General features: G+C 39.3%; 1 protein-coding gene across 1 annotated transcript in view; it reads right to left on the bottom strand.

Annotated features, from left to right (window-relative positions):
- BVES (blood vessel epicardial substance) overlaps positions 1-17,930 on the bottom strand; it is a 26,544-nt gene extending 8,614 nt beyond the window's left edge. The window contains exons 1-6 of the mRNA XM_027694128.1: positions 17,758-17,930; positions 12,360-12,593; positions 10,008-10,132; positions 5,097-5,284; positions 4,083-4,191; positions 1,949-2,116 (exon numbers count right to left, since the gene is read on the bottom strand). Of these exons, the coding sequence (XP_027549929.1) occupies positions 1,949-2,116; positions 4,083-4,191; positions 5,097-5,284; positions 10,008-10,132; positions 12,360-12,582 (813 nt within the window). The 5' untranslated portion in view covers positions 12,583-12,593; positions 17,758-17,930. The remainder of the gene's footprint in view (positions 1-1,948; positions 2,117-4,082; positions 4,192-5,096; positions 5,285-10,007; positions 10,133-12,359; positions 12,594-17,757) is intronic.
- Positions 17,931-19,307: the final 1,377 nt, after the last annotated feature.

Below are 19,307 nucleotides of genomic sequence, written 5' to 3'. Positions count from 1 at the left end.
TATTATTTTTAAAATAAAAATTATTTTAAAAATATTATTTTTAAAATAAAAATTATTTTAAAAATATTATTTTTAAAATTTTATTTTTAAAATAAAAATTATTTTAAAAATATTATTTTTAAAATTTTATTTTTAAAATTTTATTTTTAAAATAAAAATTATTTTATAATTTTTAAATTAAAATAAAATGGAAAATAACTAATTCCCTTGCAGTAGATGCTCCGGTCTCAGCTATGATTATCCAAGAAACTTGCTACAGCAGGAGATTCTATGCAGTGTACATCGATTGGAATGAAAAGAGAAAATGCCAGTAATATATTCGAATTGGAACACTGACAAGTATGAAACCTCATATTAATTATTCAATTTCAATTTAGCTTTGCACTGGAACTTTCATGTGTTTTCTTACAGAAAGAAGAAAAAGGAAAGATGGAGGGAAAAGGGAAAAAAGGCAAGGTGAGAAGGAATGTGCAGAACAGCAGTCTCCAGGAGAGAGCAGTCTCCCAATACAATTCTTAGCACACATAGGAGACACATTGCTACGTACTCCTTCAAGGTGCCATACTCCAGAAATTACTTTCTGTCTACGTAGATATGAGTTTTATTATAGAAAATTCCCCTGTAAGTCTTTTTTATTGAAAAAAAAAAAAAAGCAGGTTTAACACATGCTTTATAAGATGTATTTTACAGATGGTATATTTCTGCTACATCATTTGACCTTACTGCATTAGTAAATTAAAGCAGTGATCTGAAATAGTTTTGAGTATTTGACTGCAAGACAGTGTAATCTATTTAATTAATCAAAAAGCAAATTACGCAGTGCTTTATTGCTATTAAATTGTTTCCCCTGCAATTCTTTCTTTTCTCTTTCTATAATCAGTATAAAATTGAGAGTCTAATCAGGCACAAAGATAAGACAAGTTAAGCCTGTTGAAGTCTGTAGTAGTGGCAGTCATTCCTTTAGGATAATTCTCAATCAAATTCACAACTTTGCAGATGTAACTGTTTAACCTATATATACAAGTTACCTACAGGTAATCTGATGAGAAGGATTTTTGCTCTAAATTAATTAATACAGACAGAATACAAAAATACTGTATTATAAAATGATAAAGCTTTCCATAAATGATGGTGAAGATTCTTCAAATAAATTATATATGGACAACCTTACAACCAGTACATGAATAATAAACAAACAAACAACAACAAAAAACACCCAAACTGGAAAACCACCAGCAAACAAGTTACTGTCCAAATTTTGTAGTCATATAACTAAGTAAGGAGACAAAATGAAACTAAAACAAGATAATTAATATATCTATGACTACACTTAGAGCACTTACCCAGGCACCTAAAACACACTCCCTCTACAGGCAAAGAATGAGTTCTATTCAGACCACTTAATATTCTATATATATTCATATTTATTTATATTTCATACATATTTCATGATTCCTTTAATTAACTGCATCATATTCACATAATGTTTGCTTTATTTGTATTTTCAACCCTCAAAGATGTTGAAATTATTCTTCCTAGAAATCAGTATTACATAGATATTTCCCCTAGTAAAGCTTTAAGAAAAAACTCTGAAGCTTCTTTGTACAAAGGCACCCATTTGTTAATAAGAAAGGATATCCAGGGAGAAGCACCTTTTTAACTAGTGGCCATCACGTCTAATAGATGACTAGAAATATTTGCACTAGCCAATCAGTTTTGAATCTCAGTTACTCATCTTTCAGGTACCTGACTGTGCAAACTTTAACAAGTATTGCTTTTAACAGAAACACTGCACTGACTCACATCTTGGCACTAAAAGGCCATGAGAGTGCATTCAGCAGCTGATAGCAGCAGATTAAAAAAAGGTGTTTTAAGAGCATTTAAAATTGAAGTAAAAACATATTTGTGTGTGGAAGAAAAATTCCCAAACAAAACTCAAATTACTTACCTTGTCATTTAAGGTTGGGTCATTCAATGAATAGAGCTTATTTGTAATATCTTTGCCAATAAGGTACTTGAAGATCTCATAAAGAAATGGCTCAGACTCCAGAAAATAAGTCAGCCTTTCCCTGGACCAGCACAGGAACTTGCAGTTATCATCTGCGATAATGGTGACCTGAAAAAAAATACATGCTCAGAATTAGCACATTTAAAAATGTTTTAAGATTATCACATTTAAACATGCTTTAAAATAAGTGATACCATTTCATTTGTGTCTCCAGTTAAAATAACTGTTAAAGCCATAAGACTTTTTGGTATCCCTTAGAATGCTGTGTTTATAAATATAAAAAATCTCAGATATTTATTATCATTGTATTTTTCACTGATATGTGCAGCCAGTTTGTTTTTCAGAAAACCTGGGGGGAGGTAACAGGAGAAAAACTCTCATGAGTTCCCAAACCGTAAAAGCGTTTATGTAAGAGGAAATTAACATATAAAGTCAGTCTTATGGTGATGACACTACTTGAATCCCAATAGGCCTACATGTTGCTTGGGTTTATTTTATGTCACCAAGCAGGAGCAACTTGTACCATCCAAAGGTCTCCATCAAAGAATGTTTAGTGATTAAAAAAAAACATTTTCGTCTTTCTCTCTTTGCTGTCATCCCTACTGATCCCACAAGCACCGCTTTCTAGCGGTTGAGTTAAGTAAGACTCTGTTTGCTCAGTTATTGATAATTCATTTACGGGTAGTTACAGGAGAGCTTGCTCCCCCTCATGGGAGGCTGGACCTGCCAGGTTTGTCCCCCTGTGCCGGCAGAGGGCAATGGCACACTGAAACCCATACTACTTGGTGATACCCAAAGGCATGTTTTGAAGGGGGAAGTCAGTCGCCTACGAAGAAATCAAGTGCTCTCTTCTATTACAGGATAACGCAACCTCCCGAAAAAATTAAAAACCTATAAAGTCCAAGAAAAAATGGGAAACTGTCACGTATCCATGGATTTTTTACTTCACAGTCTGTAATATAAGCCCACTGGCCGAGGAAGAATTCACCAGCATTGCCAGCAGATGGGGTCCTTAAGATTGAATCTGTGTACTCTTGAAATGGCAGCAGTGACAGTATCAATACGGCAGTAACGAGCAGACCTCACGAGTAAAGGATGTGCATTGCACCAGATTGCAATAATTTTTAAGGAAGGCAGAAGTTGAGGCATGAACCTTTTCCCTTGAGAGGGATGAACTCTTATTCAGTCCCTTACAGGGAAAACAGGCTGTGCCAAGAGGGCAGCTGTGCTGTGGGACACCTCGCTGCTGCAAAATGAATGCATCCCCTGGCATTAAGCCTAGTATTTGACTGGAATATATGACCTCAATCACTGATTTTAGAGCCTACACTGCTCTCCCTCCCTCCCCTTCTGCCAGGGTATCTGTGTGGATGTACCCAGTCGGCCACCATCCAGTCATTATTACACACATCTAACTAAAGAACATCAAGTAAAACACAGCAAAATAGCCATTTCTATGGGGAAAAACAGTATTTCCACACACCCCCACAAGGCTATAATAAAATATATCCTTTAATACACTAGCATAATTACACTGCTAGAGACACATACCCTTATTGTCTCTCATAAGAATATTTTTATTCAAAATACTGAGATAACTTTCAGATTATGCTGCTTTAACAACTTGCAAAATGGCAGAAGCGTTAATATGCTTTGATAAGTACCAATTTCCAACTACCAGTGCCTGAACTTTTAGTCTTTCACTATTACAATAATTATTTTTTCTTTTCTGTTTTTGAACCAGTGATGAGACCTGCTCATATCATCTCTTTGTCCAGCAAAGCCACCTCTTAAATTATTTGTCCTGAGCAATCTCTTAAAATAAAATGAACTTGGAAACAGTAAAAGAGAGCAGAACAGCAAAAGTCAGACTGCTCAGTCAACAGAATCATAATACTGTTTTGCAGCATTTAATTTTAAAAGTTATTCTTAATATGGTTCATCGTCAAACACCAGTACTAGAAAGTCAGCAAAATTGTGCAAGTCAAATAGTTCACTGTTGATCAAATTTATATTCTGTTTTTTTTAATGATCTCATCAGCTCATATCCAGTGACATTTAAAACAAAGTGTACCTGGAATTTCTCACCCCGGTTCATCTGTGTTGATCGAAATTCAGGAGAATCTATAAAGGCACAGGGGTAAATATTATGCAGAAAATGCCCTCGATAAGACACTTTCATTCTGGAAATAAAAATGTATGAAACAACATTTTAAAATCATGGAAGTTTGATTAATTTAATTTAAATTTGGATATGATTGTTGACAATGGTAAAGAAATATGCAACAGGAAAAAAAAATAATACATTAATCTTCTGGAATATCACACCCAGAGCTACCCTGTTTTCTGCCTAAATCTCCACTGATTCCAAGCATAACAGGCTGCCAGTCAAATAGAGATTATTGCAGAGTTATGCTATACAGCCAGAAGAGAATTAGGCTTCTTCTAGATAGCTCTGTGACAATGAGTAAGGAAAACAGTGAAGCCTGACATCACTGTTGCTGCCAAGAGAAACTGGTTAAAATATTGGCCAGAATTTAATGTGAGTTTCAAGATTACAGCTTGGCCACTGGCATATATTTTATCCTTTCTCACCTGGGTTCTGTCAGCCTTTGCGCAGTGCACCTGCCCCTTTCTACTTGCACATACACGTGCAATGAATCAATTCTAATAGGTCTGCTGTTTTAAAGTCTACTGGAGGGATACTTTTCCTTCCCTCATGCACAATATTTTTTAACCTTAAAAACTGAGAATGCACTGAGAATATAAAACTCAGACAAAACTCTTGCTTGTTCTGCAAGACATTGCCTTTGGTTTTATACAAATATAATTCCCACTAAAATCCATGCTGCTGCACATATAGGTGGATACATAATATGCTCCCAGTAAGAGACATCACTGTCATCTGAAAATAGTGTCCCAAAATATTCTATACCTACAGACTATTTGGCTATAGACTGTTTGTTATAGACCATAACATGCTACAAACAATAACATTAAAAAAGCTAACAAAAACCTCAACAATTTTTTAATCTATTGAACCATCACACAAAGCATAAGATTGTCCCCAAGCTCTTATAGAACCTACTTTCCCTTCAGCAGGATGCTTAGCCTATCATCAACCGATGTTTTATCTTCTGCTGCATAGGCTTGCCCTGTCTTTAAAGTCTGAATGTTGCAGAATTGTCCAGTTAGCCTTTGGAAGAGCTCTGGAGGCACATGGAGAGGTTCAAACATTCTCTTGTAGAGGCTGCTAAGTTCCTTCTCTATCTTGATCTAGATTGGATAAACAAGAGACATCGATAAGCACAGATGCAGTTAAAAAAGGGTAAGGTTGCACACATGCTTGAGTTGCTATGCTTGAGGAACATCTTTGGCTTCATTTTGCTTAAGTAAGGAAAGAAGTGGCAAATGTGTGACATCTATCCACAAACACTGCCTATAACAGGGTAACCAAAACCTTATCTAAAATTAGCCAGGCTGGCATACAGGTGCTTTAGAATGGTGTTCCACCCAAGTAGCACATTAAATCAGACATAAGGAGTCTTCTGAGACTTCCGTTGATGTAACAGTGAATAGGACTTGGGCGAGAATTACACAGATAGCCTTTCACACTACATACATGCGTCACTCTGGCTATCTCTCAGGCTCTCCCGGGAGCCCCTTTCATCCCTGAGCTTCTTGGCTTACTTGCAGTAGAAAAGCAAGTCCTGAAAAACAAATCCATCATATTGAAACCACATGTGATGAGGGAGGAAAAAAGAAAAACCAAAACACTGCCAGATGAACATCCCACATCAAGGAGCCCACCCAAACTCTGGCAACAGCAATGAGGGAAAAGAAGTTGGCTGAAATCCCAAGCCTGGAAGTCTTTCCTGAATGAAGGCAGCAGGGACTAAGACAGTATCCTTGCCTTCCTGAAAGCTGAGGCAGCCTGAACAAAGCCTGCATATTTGCTGTGAGGAAAACAAATTAGAACAATAAGCATCAGATAATGAAGAAACAAAATACAAAGAGAATAAGGAAAAGCAACCAAGAAAAAATGGCAGAAGCGGTTCACGTTCAACTTTTCCTTCAGGACATGCAAGTCCTTTTCTACAAAGCTGCTTTCTAGGTCGCTGGTCTGTGGCACATGCTGATGCATGCGATTATTCCTCCCCAGGTGCAGGACTCTGCCCTTTTTGCTGAACTACATGAGGTTCCTGTTGGCCCATTTCCCTAGTCTGGTGAGGTCCCTCCAGATGGTTTCCCAACCTTCTGGCCTATCAGCCACTCCTCCCAGTTTTGTGTCATCAGGGTACACATCTGCCCCACCATCCAGATCATTAATGAAGATGTCAAACAGAGCCTAGCACTGGCCCTGAGGTTACACTGCTAGTGCACACACCACACACTAGTATATGTAATACACACCTCCAACTAGACTTCTTACCCCTGATTACCACACTCAGCCCAGCCATTCAGCCAATTTTCAATCCATCTCACTGTGTCCTTATCCTGCACAAACTGCAACAGATTTTCTATCAGGATTTAATAGGAGATAGTGCTGAAAATCCTACTGAAATTAAGGTAGACAATATTCACTATTTCCTTCATGCACTTCTCTCAGTCAGTATGATTATTCCAAGACAATCAAGAATAGCCTCCCAGTGACATCAGTTCTTGTGGGTGTGTGTCATCAAGGTTCATGGACCTACTGTGTCCAGTATGTCACCTGACCTAAAGTTAGACTGCTTTCACACTGAATCAATTACTAGTTAAATCTCACACCAACAACTACCTTTATATGAAATCCAGGTTAGGAATTTCCTGCACATTCCCTATGCCACAGTCTTTAATATCTCAGCAGACATCTACACAGACAAAACAAGGAATAAAAATTAACCAGCAAGAGAAACTGTATTCTGTTGGGGATTGTCCTGAACTATTTGATTTCAAAATATGTTCCATATAATTGTGAAGCCAGATGACTATTTGTTTTGCTGGCATGTTCTCCAGGAATTCTTTCATTTTTAACAGCTATACCAATTTAATTTGCACCTCTTTCTATACACGACCACTGCAACTCAAAGAAATACATATCTTCATCTGAAAAAGGAATTTGAGTAGATTCCAAGACTCCTGAATTCATAACCACGCAAACAGACATGAGGGCAAATTTTGGCCCTGGAGTGTTAATGCAATCCCTTAACTAGTATATAATTCACGTTTTCTGATCTTCCTGTAATGAATAATACTTAGAGTGAGCAGGCGTAACTACTTTCTTAAAGACTGATCAGGCTGGAGACTGTAGTTGTACTTTGGATGGTCTCCCTTATAACAGACTATTCACTCATAGGCACAGCTGACTGCTCCTCCAGTCATGCTTGTGGGTCATATTCCAAATGAGCCATATGGGTAAGTGTAGCATTTTGTTCAGCAGTGGTTGAAATATTCTGGGGTGATGCCAGATCTCCAAGTCAGACACTGATTAGACTCAGCTTCCACTCAGCCTACAAAAGCCAGATTTGTAAAGCTCCAAGAAAACAAAACCACAGAAATAGTCTTCTGGTCAGAAAAGAAACCCACTGAGATTTTGCATGCTCCATTTAATAAAATAAATATTTAACAACTGAGAGTATCAATTATTCATTTTGTAATACAACTAACTTGTAATTGTTCTTCCATTCCTTTCTTTCCTTAAAAAGATTATTTGTGAGGATGACCAAAACTGACTGAGATAGGCAATACAATAGCTGCAGAGAGAAAGTCTCTTTCAAAAATTAGTTCCTAAGAATTTTAATTTTTTTCCCCATTCTTTATCTTCCTGTAGGAAAACCACTTAAAAACAGCCTTTGAGTTCGTAGTAAACATGTAAGACAGCTAAAAAGTCATGCGTGACTAGTAGGCATCACTTCAAGTAAGCTTGTTGATCACAGTCTGTAACAAAGATTCATATGATTTTTTTAAATGATTACTGAAAGTATTACATATTACACCAATTAAAATAGTACAATGTTTTTCATGCAGTGTTCATAAATACCGTGATTTCTTAGTGGAAAGAAGATTACTGAAATTAAGTCTTAATATACTAAGAAACAGCACTACATGGCCAGTCTACCAGAACTAATTCTTGACTAAGCTTTTAAGTTGTACAGGTCGTGTAGCTCTTTTGATGGTAACCTTCAGATGAATCTGTGCTCCATACTGGAGGAACAGCATTGTAGGTAAAGCCTTTGTTAACACACGTACTCAAATAAATGTACTCAATTTATCACCTTTTTGTAGACAGATGCAATTTAACCTTCATCCTCCTTTTATATGCTGTGGTTGCCTACTGGAGTTTGTCCTGCAGTTTTTAGTCATGCTGGTAAAGATTTCAGCCTTTCTACCATCTCTTTCATTTCCTTTAAATTCTTCTTCCTTTGGCAGCTTGCTCTGCCTCTACTTAAGTTGAAATCCTCAACATGCATAGTATTTAAGTCCACCAAAGTCTATTTTCCTACATTTCCTCTATCACTTTCTACTGAGAATTCTAGTTTATTCTGTGTAAGAATAGTTGTGGTTTTGCCCCACATGGGGCCTATGGCACACAGTTTATGGAAGTGCCAAGTACCTCAGTTCTGCTGTGGTTACATTGCTAATGGGCAAGGGCTACAGAAATACAAAGAAAAGTTAAAGGCAGGTCCTCAAATTCTTTCTCTTAGATGTAATTTTTTTTACAAACTTCGATGACTGAGTTTATCAGTCAAGTTTCATGTCCTTACACAATTCCTTCTTTTTAAATCCACCTATAGAGTAGGACTTCTACCACTTAACCTAACTCCTACAAATAATTCTGCCAATAAATTTACTAGATGATTTAGTGAAAATAGCTGTCTCTTCAATAGGATGAAGTCTATACCATGATGCACAAAATACTCCAGCCTATGCAAACACAGCTTTTAATAGACAACTGTAATTACCTTCTTTCTTCATTCAGTATTGATTTACACATTGTAAAGTCATATTTTTTTTACTCAAGCACAAACCAGCACATCATCCTCCTGAGATGCTTCTTCACTCTCCAATAGCCTTTTATTTAGATTTTTGGAAAGGGTTGGATGGGTACGAACCCAAGGACCATTACGCATGTTTAAAGATGCATGTCACAACTCACCTTTAAAAATACAAATAAGTTTTAAGGTTCGGTTTTGTCCAGAAATGGATTTCTATTAGCTATGCACTCCAGCCTTTTGCAAGAATTTCTGACATTGTTGGCCAGTTTCTGTCCCATCTGACAAAATACTAGAGGCCTCAAGATGATACTAAAAGGCTCAGTTGGTGGGTGGGTTGAAGGGGAGCAGCACATGCTAAATTAGTTGGGGGAAAAGACTGCAACATGAGCTTGTCCCACATTAAAAACCAGAGTACCTGCATGGGATATTTAACTGCAGACACAAACACAGTCTGGCCCCACTGGTTCTGCATTATCACAACTGCTATTTTGTGTGTGCATCAGACAGCATGGCCATGGCTGACTAGCAAAAATACAGTGCAGTTTCATCATATGCTATATCTTAGTGATGATATAAATGGATTGAATAGGCTAAAATAATAGCATTAGCAACACAAACTCAAGAGGAACTTCCCTTTCAACTGGTAAGATTACTCTCTGAGAGCAATTTAAACCAGAAATATTTACTACGCATCTGCAAATGTCTAGCTAGTTTTAAGCTATCTCCCAGGCAAGACAGAAGTCAAGCATCATGCTGCTATGCCAGGAAAGGAGCAAGGTGCTAATTTCTTAGCTGCTTTCTGGCACAGGTTGTGTTGACTTGGTGAAGAGCTTATTTCCAGCTAGGTTGGTTTTGGGTTCTTTTGGTACTAGCTGTTACACACTTCCAGAGTGTGTCTCTGGAACACAAAGTATTCTGCTGAAAATGCATACCAATTCATTGGTTTGCCTAGCAAACGTGGGCAAAATTTCCTTTTCTTGCATCTTACTAGACTGCTTGTGAAATTTAGCTGTTATACATACCGGTCTTCTTTTATACACTAGGTATATGAAATGTAAAAGGTTGACAACCAAAAACACAGAATTCCAGATCATTATGTCCAATGCACAACGATAGAGTGTGGCCCAAATGATGAACAATGCACATCCTGTAAAAATTAAAAAAAAAAAAAAAGGAAGTTAATTCCACCAAACAAACATTCCTACAAAGCCATCAAGAATGCGTCCACTGACTATAATTACAATGAAAAGCAATGTATTCTACAAGCTGTACTACACTTCGGTTCTTGAGATCATCGCATGCAATGACAGCTAATCAGCACAATGCTGCAAACAGGCACTGAGAGTAGGTTGACACCATGGGACTGCAATACTGAAACGACAGTAATTCAGATCAGGACTGGGGAAAGGAGAAAGGTGCAGCCCATGATGATCCATTACTAAAATGAAGTAGAAAAGAGATGTGGAAAATTGTACCCTAAATAAAAGAAAAAAATAATTAAGAAACTTTATCCCTAGTATTGAATTAATTGGATGAACAAAAGCCTACAAATGAATGCTTACTGTTCATATCACTAACCTTCATATTTAATTAGAGAGCAAGAGTTGCATAAAAACTTCCTAAAGTCATATGCAGATATTTTTGAAAATTAAAAGGAACTATCATTGCAGCATTTTGACAAGGTCGCAGAAGGAACCTGTATAACTGAACTGAACTTGTATAAAATCAAAGAGAAAATTTCCAAACGCTTACTCTTTTTTTAGTTGCCTTACTTTGAATAACGAACATTGCTTTAAAAGGCATGCTGTATGATTAGCAATTCCATTTTTAGCCTACAAAGACAATATTTATCAAATGACAGATTATGCATCAGTGAGTCTCTCCCAGATAACTGTGAGCCTACCAAGAGATCACAGATATATTTTCCTTTAAGTTTCACATGAAGACAAAAAGGAGACAGTGCCAAGTTGAGTGTTCCTGTCCCCATTCTCCCTGAAGATGATATTGAATTAATGAACTCAGTATTATCTAGTCTGTCTGTGCTGTTAACTGATGAGACAACACTTACACATGGATCAGAAAAATCAAAATATAGCGGCTTTCAATATACTTATTAATTAGACTGCAAGGGATGGGAGAATACAATGTCTGGAAGTATTGAAGAGGAGCAATATTTCAAAGTAGCACACAGGGGGGCAGGGTCAAAGCAAAGGGAACAGATACCTAGGAACTCACGCTGCCTACCAAGCAGACTTGCATCCTGCTGCCACTGCGGCTTGCAAAACTCTGATTCCAGATCTGCTCAAAATACCACAAGAACTACAGATCGAAGCAGCAGGCTCAGCAAGTGCAGAGCTCCCTTTGTTTTTAAAGCCAAGCACCACACAGATAAAAGGTCCTGCAATGCTGGGACCTTCGGTCATCTGTGCAGTTTGTTTTAATAAGTTATCCTATAATAACTATAAAATAGAAAAGGCAAGATCATTGTAAATTCAACAATAGAAGTTCTATCATAAAATTGGCCTGCACTATTATACCAATAAGCACTCACTTAAAAATACTTAAGTATGCTCTTGTCGAATTGGATGTATCTTTCTTGCGCTGTAACGACTCACTACTCCTTCTTCGATCACAGGGATCTTGTCCCACACAAGGCAGAGGGGCTTTGAAATAGCTGTGGGACTGCAAGTGTTACAAATGAAACCACACTTGCTCAGTCTCAAGCATGCCAAATTTAGGTGTTCCTCTCAAATCAAATTCTGGTATCACAAGATTCCTACAGTGGTAGAAGAAACGCTACTGACTTCAGAACACAGACTGCACTCCCTATCAAAAGGCTATGGTAAACTGGCAACAAAAATAACTCTGGTGACCCGCAAGTGCGACATGTTTGAACCCAAGATAAAAGAACGTGGGCTGACAGCAAGCTTCTCAAGGAAAACCTCACCTACTGCAGGCATACTAAGCCAGTGCACCAGCCAATATATAATCCCAGTATTTCCTTGAAACCTAAAATAAAGGTTTTAATGATCCATAGACACAACTATGATTTGAAATTCAGTGAATTTTAAGCAACCAGTCACATCTGAAGTTAATGGTGTCCACTTGCTTCCAAGTTGACATATTCATAGGTTTGAAATTGTAAGTTACAATTCTGGGAAGTTTTAAGAGCCAAGGGTTATATCATCTTTCTAGAAAAGGTATGTTGGGGTCAAAACAGGCCCCCACTTAGATCAAAACCATCTTCAGAGTACAACAATCATTAATACAGGCAGTAATTTCACCATAAACTGCAGGGACCAGCTCCATAATGGTCAAGAACAGCCATTTCTGTCACAGGAAGGTTGCAAATCTGTCCAGAATAATTCTCCTACCTATGGTGAGCAAGCCTCGCAGAAAAATCATATGCAGATTCAAAGTAGTTGGGATAACCAGTCCAACTGCAAAGCAAATATTTGCCACGTGGAAAACAAGATGATGAATCTCTTTCCAGTTTTCACATGCAGTCTCATTAAAAGGCTCAAGGGTGGCATTTTTAAAGTCTGGAACAAAATCTAGTGGAGTAACAGTGAGTGGGCTCATTGCTGTAGTATTCATCTTGGAGACACCTGCAAGGAGAGGGAAAAAAAATTCATCATGCATTAAACTGAAATATAGTAGACATACTCATGGATTTTAGGGCTCTTTTCTCTCTTCCAGGATATATTTTCCATTATCATTCATGAAAAAAAAATCTGCAAATGCTTTAAAAGGGTTCAGTAATGCTTCGCTATCTCTTTCACTTAAGAGCTAGGCTTGAAGAATGGAACATTTCAAAATTTGGACTATATGCACATAATCAACAGCAGCTGCTATGACTGTCATTGCTCAGGAAACATCCCATGTGCCCTTCCTAGCCCTACACAAATAAAAATCACAATTTAATATTCCATTTATTGAACAGGTCCACTATCCTAGGTAAAGTAAATACCTTAGAGAACTTAACCTAGATGAGAATTGGAAAAAAAAAAGAAGAGGTTTATGTAGCATTAGTCTCTCTTACAGTACATAAGCCTCCTTTATGGCATTCTTCTAAATAAGGAATGTAAGATCATAGAATCATAGAATAGGTAGGGTTGGAAGAGACCTCCAAGATCATCAAGTCCAACCCCTGATCCAACTCCAATTACTATATCATGGCACGTCCAATCTCTTTTTAAAAACCTCCAGGGATGGTGAATCCACCACCTCTCTGGGTAGGCCGTTCCAATGCCTGATAACCCTCTCTGTAAAGAATTTTTTCCTAACATCTAACCTAAACCTCCCCTGGCAGAGCTTGAGCCCATGTCCCCTTGTCCTATTGTTGGTTGCCCGGGAGAAGAGACCAACCCCCGCCTGGCTATAACCTCCCTTCAGGTAGTTGAAGAGGGTGATGAAGTTGAAGATCTTGGAGGAGGAACATGTGCTGTTTGATTGATTTAAAAAAAGTCAACCAACCATATAAAAATCAAAATCAAAGAACCTCAACTTTTGGCTTTCTTGCAGTAAACTTGGAGGTCTCCTAAGCCACGCATCATCTTGCACACATTAACCAGAGTACACAAAACACCCCCAAACCACTTTGAGGACAGTAAATAAAAAAAATACAATTTCTCTTCCCAGATGATCAGATGCTATTAAACCAGAAAGGGAGATGACCAGGCTGCTACATCTTTTAGGGAAATAGTTTGGTCTACCTAGTATGAGCAAGCTTACAAGACCTTTGCCTGTCTGCAGAACTCCTGGAGAAAAAGAGACAGCTAAAGACTATTTCAAATCTAAATATACATAGGGGGTTTTGTTGTTGTTGTAATAATAAAATATAGCATATATTCCTCTCACACCAATTAAAAGGAAAAAAAAAATCTGTGGGCAAATACCTTGCCAATACAAAATAAAAAATTACTATTAAAAACAAACTACAGGGAGAACATAGAAGATTTCAAGACACTACCTTCAGAATCTTAAAAGTTGCTCTCTTTAGGGAACTGCAGTCAATGTTACAAGCATTCCAGGAGGTCTTCTCAACCCAAAGCAGTTCCCAGCTGGAGGAACACGACTGTTCCTAGACAGACTGTCAGAAACACAGGAGAACCCTTCTTCCACCAAGGCACATATGGTCTCTCACTGCCACAGCAGTAGAGATCACATGGAGCTGGGCTTGAGTCTCATTAATGAAATATATGCACTTCATCACTGAGCAAACATGCAACACAGTGGATTTGCATTCAACTAAATTCTGTAGAGACAGTGCACATCCCCGTTGTGTGTGACTACTAAATGTCTTGTAATTAATCTGCTCAGCAGACAATTCTGAGTTGCAGTTAACAGAGTTAATATTTCCTCTAGACTTGAATATACTCTGAAGCACCTCTGCTACTTGAGAGTGCTTCTTGGGGCTGCGAAGCAATTTTGAGTTGCTTCATCCATTCCTTTTATTATTGTCTCCCAATCAACCTGTGTACAAGGGATAAGCAAGCTGGACAGTTTCTGAAATTAATCAATGTTTTAAACCCCTTTTAAAATAGTGGGAAGAAAAAAATCCTCAACTCTCTCTGATAGTTTCTCTCTGATGTCCAGAGACTGTCACAGTTAAGGTGTGCTACAGAATATGCAGAGGCATCTTGCAGGATCAAACACTAGCATGGACACAGTGTAACCATATCTGGATTGAAATTATTTTCAAAGACAAAAAATTAGATAACTCTTTACCAAAATACATAATTTACATTTCTTAAAAGATCACTTTCCTCTTTTCATTTCTACATATTAGTTATTCACAAATATTAATTAAAATGTGGAGGTTTGTCAAACAAACTCTACACTTAACTGTTATCAAATATCAGGTCCATCCAAACACAATCCTACTATCTTTCAGCTCTTCCAAATGAATTCATCAACAGAATCATGAGAAAAGTTTCACTGTCCTGACAAAGACACTCACATAGGGAGCCAAAGTGTGAGCCCGTGCAAAGCTGCAGGACTGGCATTTTAACACGCTCATAAACAGAAGGCAATTGCTAACTGGATAACTATGTCTGTGCTCATCTTACATCTCATCATGGTGCTCCCGTTGTTTTCAAACAATATAAACTCCCTACACTGGAACAGCAAAAACACTGCTCCCTTTGCTCTTCACATATACTGATGCCTCAAACCACCAGCCATGAAGTGCTGTAATGGGAAGACGTTTCTCCAACAAACATAGACCAAGTCATTTAAAGCATCTGCAGTTGTAAGAGGATGTTCAATGCTTCTGAAAGTCTGGGCTACCTACTTAATTACCTAAATTACAACCCAGGAACCTAAATCTACCCACCTCCACTTTTTTAATAAACTGTTTTTAATACCGCAAAGCCTTTATATGAATGCATTCAAACTTCACTTACTACTCACAAACAATGACTGCAGCTCCCCTAACGTACTGGAAAACAACAGAAACCTGCAGAACTTCTCTGTCACAATGGTATTTTAAAGCTGACAGAAATAGATTGCAAAGTGACACAAGGACAGATTTTGACACTGGCTCTGAATTTCAACTATGGAGCCTGCTTGAGAATGAACAAAAAAAGGCAGACAGGCAGAGTTACAAGCTGTAACGTAAAGTGTTTATCTACAGGTAACACCAGAAAGGTAAATATCCAAAATGTCATAAACAACATTGCTGTAACTTTTTAGATGCTGTTCTTTAGTCCCAGCATCTAGTGTTGTCAAATAATACTGAAGAGTGAAGAAAAAAAGCTGCAGACCAACAAATGAACAAACAATTATCATTTCTTATCTTCTGCTACTTCAGAGAGCCAAAAGTTAATTTTGAAAGTACAGAATCAGACCTCTAAAACTTTAACTTAGGGTTATATCTACTAAGGATTAATATAGCACAAGACTATATAGTCATATGCTTAAGTCTTCAATGCAAAGACATGTATTAGTATCAGGAGTTAAAAAACAACCAACATAGTCAAATAATTTTGGAAATCTTGGGTAAATAGCCCAAGATTGAAATGAAATGAAAGCTCTATGGAACATAAGACAAAACATTAAGAGTATTTTTTAATATCCAGTAATTTGTCCATCATATGGATTTAGATTTACCAAACCAAGAATTTGAAAGCTCAGCTGATTGTGAACTCAAGCCTATTTGCTATCCAAACAGGAGGGGGAGAAAATAAACAAAAAAAAAATCCAACAAACAAAAAACCCCTCAGTCACACTTTAACATTACATCTATCCAAAATTAGTATTGTTAACAGCAAAGCCTGTTTTGTTTTTTTTTGTGCAAGAACTTGATAGAAAGTTAAGATAAAACACTTTGGGTTTACATCAGAAAATACAAATTCTCAGAACATAAATGAGGTAGCTTACTCTAAGATTTTGCTATGCTCACAACAGCTGTATACAAACAGCCAGACTTCTGAAAGTCATTCCCAAAAGATTTAATCTCCAAATATTCAGACACAGAGATGACTTTAAAACAAATGGCGATTTTATGTATACCCAGACAACAGCCATAGAAGACAGACATGGCAGAAAAGTTTAAAGCAGTTGGCTCTAGTACGAGAACCAGTCAGCCAAGCTGATACGGGACAGTGCCAAGTGTCCCACTCACATCATTATCCACTTTATTGAGATTATTCATATCCCACAGATTTACTGGTCAACATTACTCAAGTTAGCTTCTTAAGTCTTTGCCTGAGTATGTTTGCATAACTTTACAGTCAATTAAGTTTTACAGTCCATCCTTTACGTAGATAGATTTTGTGAGTCTAAAAGAAAAAAAAAATAAAATTCAAGCTAATTTTTTTTTAATTATACCTGCAGAATTTTTAATTACTTTTCTATGGTCTTGTAGTACATGAGCTGCATAGAGAATTTAGGCAATCAATAATTCTTTTGCTTTTGTCAGCTGAAGACAAACTACTAGAGCTAACATAGCTGAGTTAATTACAGCTTGTTACCAATTTCATTTTCTGCAATGCCGTGGGAACGAATGGGAAGATAGTATAAGAAAAGATGTATATCGATATGCTCCTTGTAGCAAGTATAATTTAAGTGTATCGACTACAGAAATTTGTTAGTCACTTTAGTCACTTTCCGCAGAATGAAAATATTACGTTTTCCTAGAATAGTCAACAAAGTATTCACGCAGTGAGAAATACTCCCAGGTACGCTCGACTTGATAGCAGCGGGGCTGCGCTGCGGCGATGGAACTTCAGCTGCGTTTGGGCTCGCTCTCCCTTCTGGTCACATCGCTCACAGGTGCGCCGAGAGCTGAAATTGAGGGGGGCAACCGCAGCTGCCACCCCGCAGCCCTGCTTTGCGTTCCGAAGCTTCATTTTAGCCCACAACGTGCGAACGCCAAATCCACCGTTCATACAAAATAATTGTGAAAGTAATAAAAAATTGAAAAGCAGCAAGCAAACCCTCCTTTTTCCCCCCAGAGGGCCATTTCCAAAGCTGCAACCCCGCCAAGGGCCATCGCCCGGCCGTGCTTTCCCGGGGCTGTGACCGAGCGGGCAGGAGTGCCCGGCAGCCGCGCCCGCAACCCGGCTCGGCGGGACCCGAGTGGGGCAGGACAGCGCGTTCTCCCCAGTCGCGGGGCAGGTCCATAGCGAAGCTCGGCGCCCGCCCCTCCCGCCACCGGTGGAGAAAGACCCCCGGCCCCGGGGGCGGAGGGACCCGACGGCGCTGCTCCCCACCGTCGCCCCCGCTCTCCCGGTGCCGCCGGCGCAGGGAGTCAGGAGCGCCCCTTACCTGCCTCACGTCCTGGGAAAAGTTTCCCGACCGCCCGGGACAGGACAGGGACAGCCTGGAGCTGCCGCTCCTCAGCGCTGCCGGCAGCGCGTCCCCCAGCGGGCACGGAGCCGCGGCCGTGACTAAAATAGGCAGCGGCGGCGGGAATCGCGGGCGGCGCCAGCGCCGGGCGGGCACCGACACCCACACCGAGCGGCCGCAGCGCGCAGGCGCCTCCGCCCGCCTCGGGGGGCTGCGGGCGGGGCGGGGACGGCTCTGAGCCGCGTGGCTGCGAGCATCGCCCCGGGCACCCTCGCCCGCGTGGGGGCCTGTGCGTACAGGGCAGTGCCTGACCGAGGCACCTAAACCAGGTGGGGAGAGCCACCCCTCAGAGGTGCAGCCTTGCGCTTTAGGGTGAGCCCCGCGCCCGGGCAGCCTGCCCGGCTATTGAGTGGTTAAAATTAGAAGAGCTGAATTCTCCCCTAGAAGTGTGGCAAGCAGTATTGCCCCTACATGGAGCCACAGCAGCCCTTATAAAACTGCTTTTCTCAACTTGGCACCTACGGTGGTTCTTTGTCACGAGCATGATGTTTAAGAGATGTCACCAAGTTTGCTCGTGTGGCAGTTTGACATCTCCCAGAAACGACGTGCCTCCAAAGGGGGACGCTTGTGTCCCTGCACGTCTGCAGACGGCTTTGCGGATGTCCTGTCTTGCCCTCTCCTGGACCACCAGTCTTGCAGGGCAGGCAAAATAGTCATCGAGCCTGCCCTCATCCCCAGGAGGTTGATGAGTAGCATCCAGTGATGAAAGACATTCCAGATACAGCCTGTGGGCAGCCCATCCCATCCCATCCCAAAATCTGACTGTCAATGATAAATTAGGACTGCAAAGGCAGAAAAACCCTTTCCATACATTCTGATGAGCTAGCTACAAAGTGGGGTTATTTTTCCAGCAGCCAAGAACATATGGTCAGCATTATACCTAAATATTTTTTTTAAAGTATACAGAATCACGATTAATTTTTGAAGTAACTGTTTATACATGTACACATCAACACGTGTCCCAGGAGGCTCTACCTTTGCTATGGTTGTTCTTGGCTTTACACCTTGGAGAAGAGATCTAGATCTTTCCAGGTATGCATGCATATGAACAGGGGTTTTTTGAATCTTGCTGCCTGGTATAAGATCTGATTTTCAAAAATATATTATGAAATAATTATAAAGGACTTGATTTGGGACTATGTTTCCTCTGACTGGCCAGCCATTTTTATGGGTGTACTTGCTCTTTCCCGAGATATGCAGAAGAGTAAAAGAGCTGGAAAAAGGGTAGGAAGAGTGAATCAGGATAGCACGGCTACAGGAATGGTCACAAGTGATTGCATCTAGCACATGTTTGAGATTGACAGTATTCAACTATGCTTGCTGGAGCAAAGCCAAGTAGCTTCCAAAAGCAGCACAAAGCAGAGCTCCTATCCCAATCTAAACTGATATGTAAGCATTTTCTAGCACAGTACTGAACATTATGCGTTGGAGAAGCACGGTTTGTTGTATCTTCCATAAAATCTTTGTAC

Source organism: Neopelma chrysocephalum, unplaced genomic scaffold (genome assembly GCF_003984885.1).
Source record: "Neopelma chrysocephalum unplaced genomic scaffold, ASM398488v2 Primary Assembly neopelma1_23, whole genome shotgun sequence".
Lineage (NCBI taxonomy): Eukaryota > Metazoa > Chordata > Aves > Passeriformes > Pipridae > Neopelma > Neopelma chrysocephalum.
This window is presented reverse-complemented; position numbering and strand designations above follow the sequence as displayed.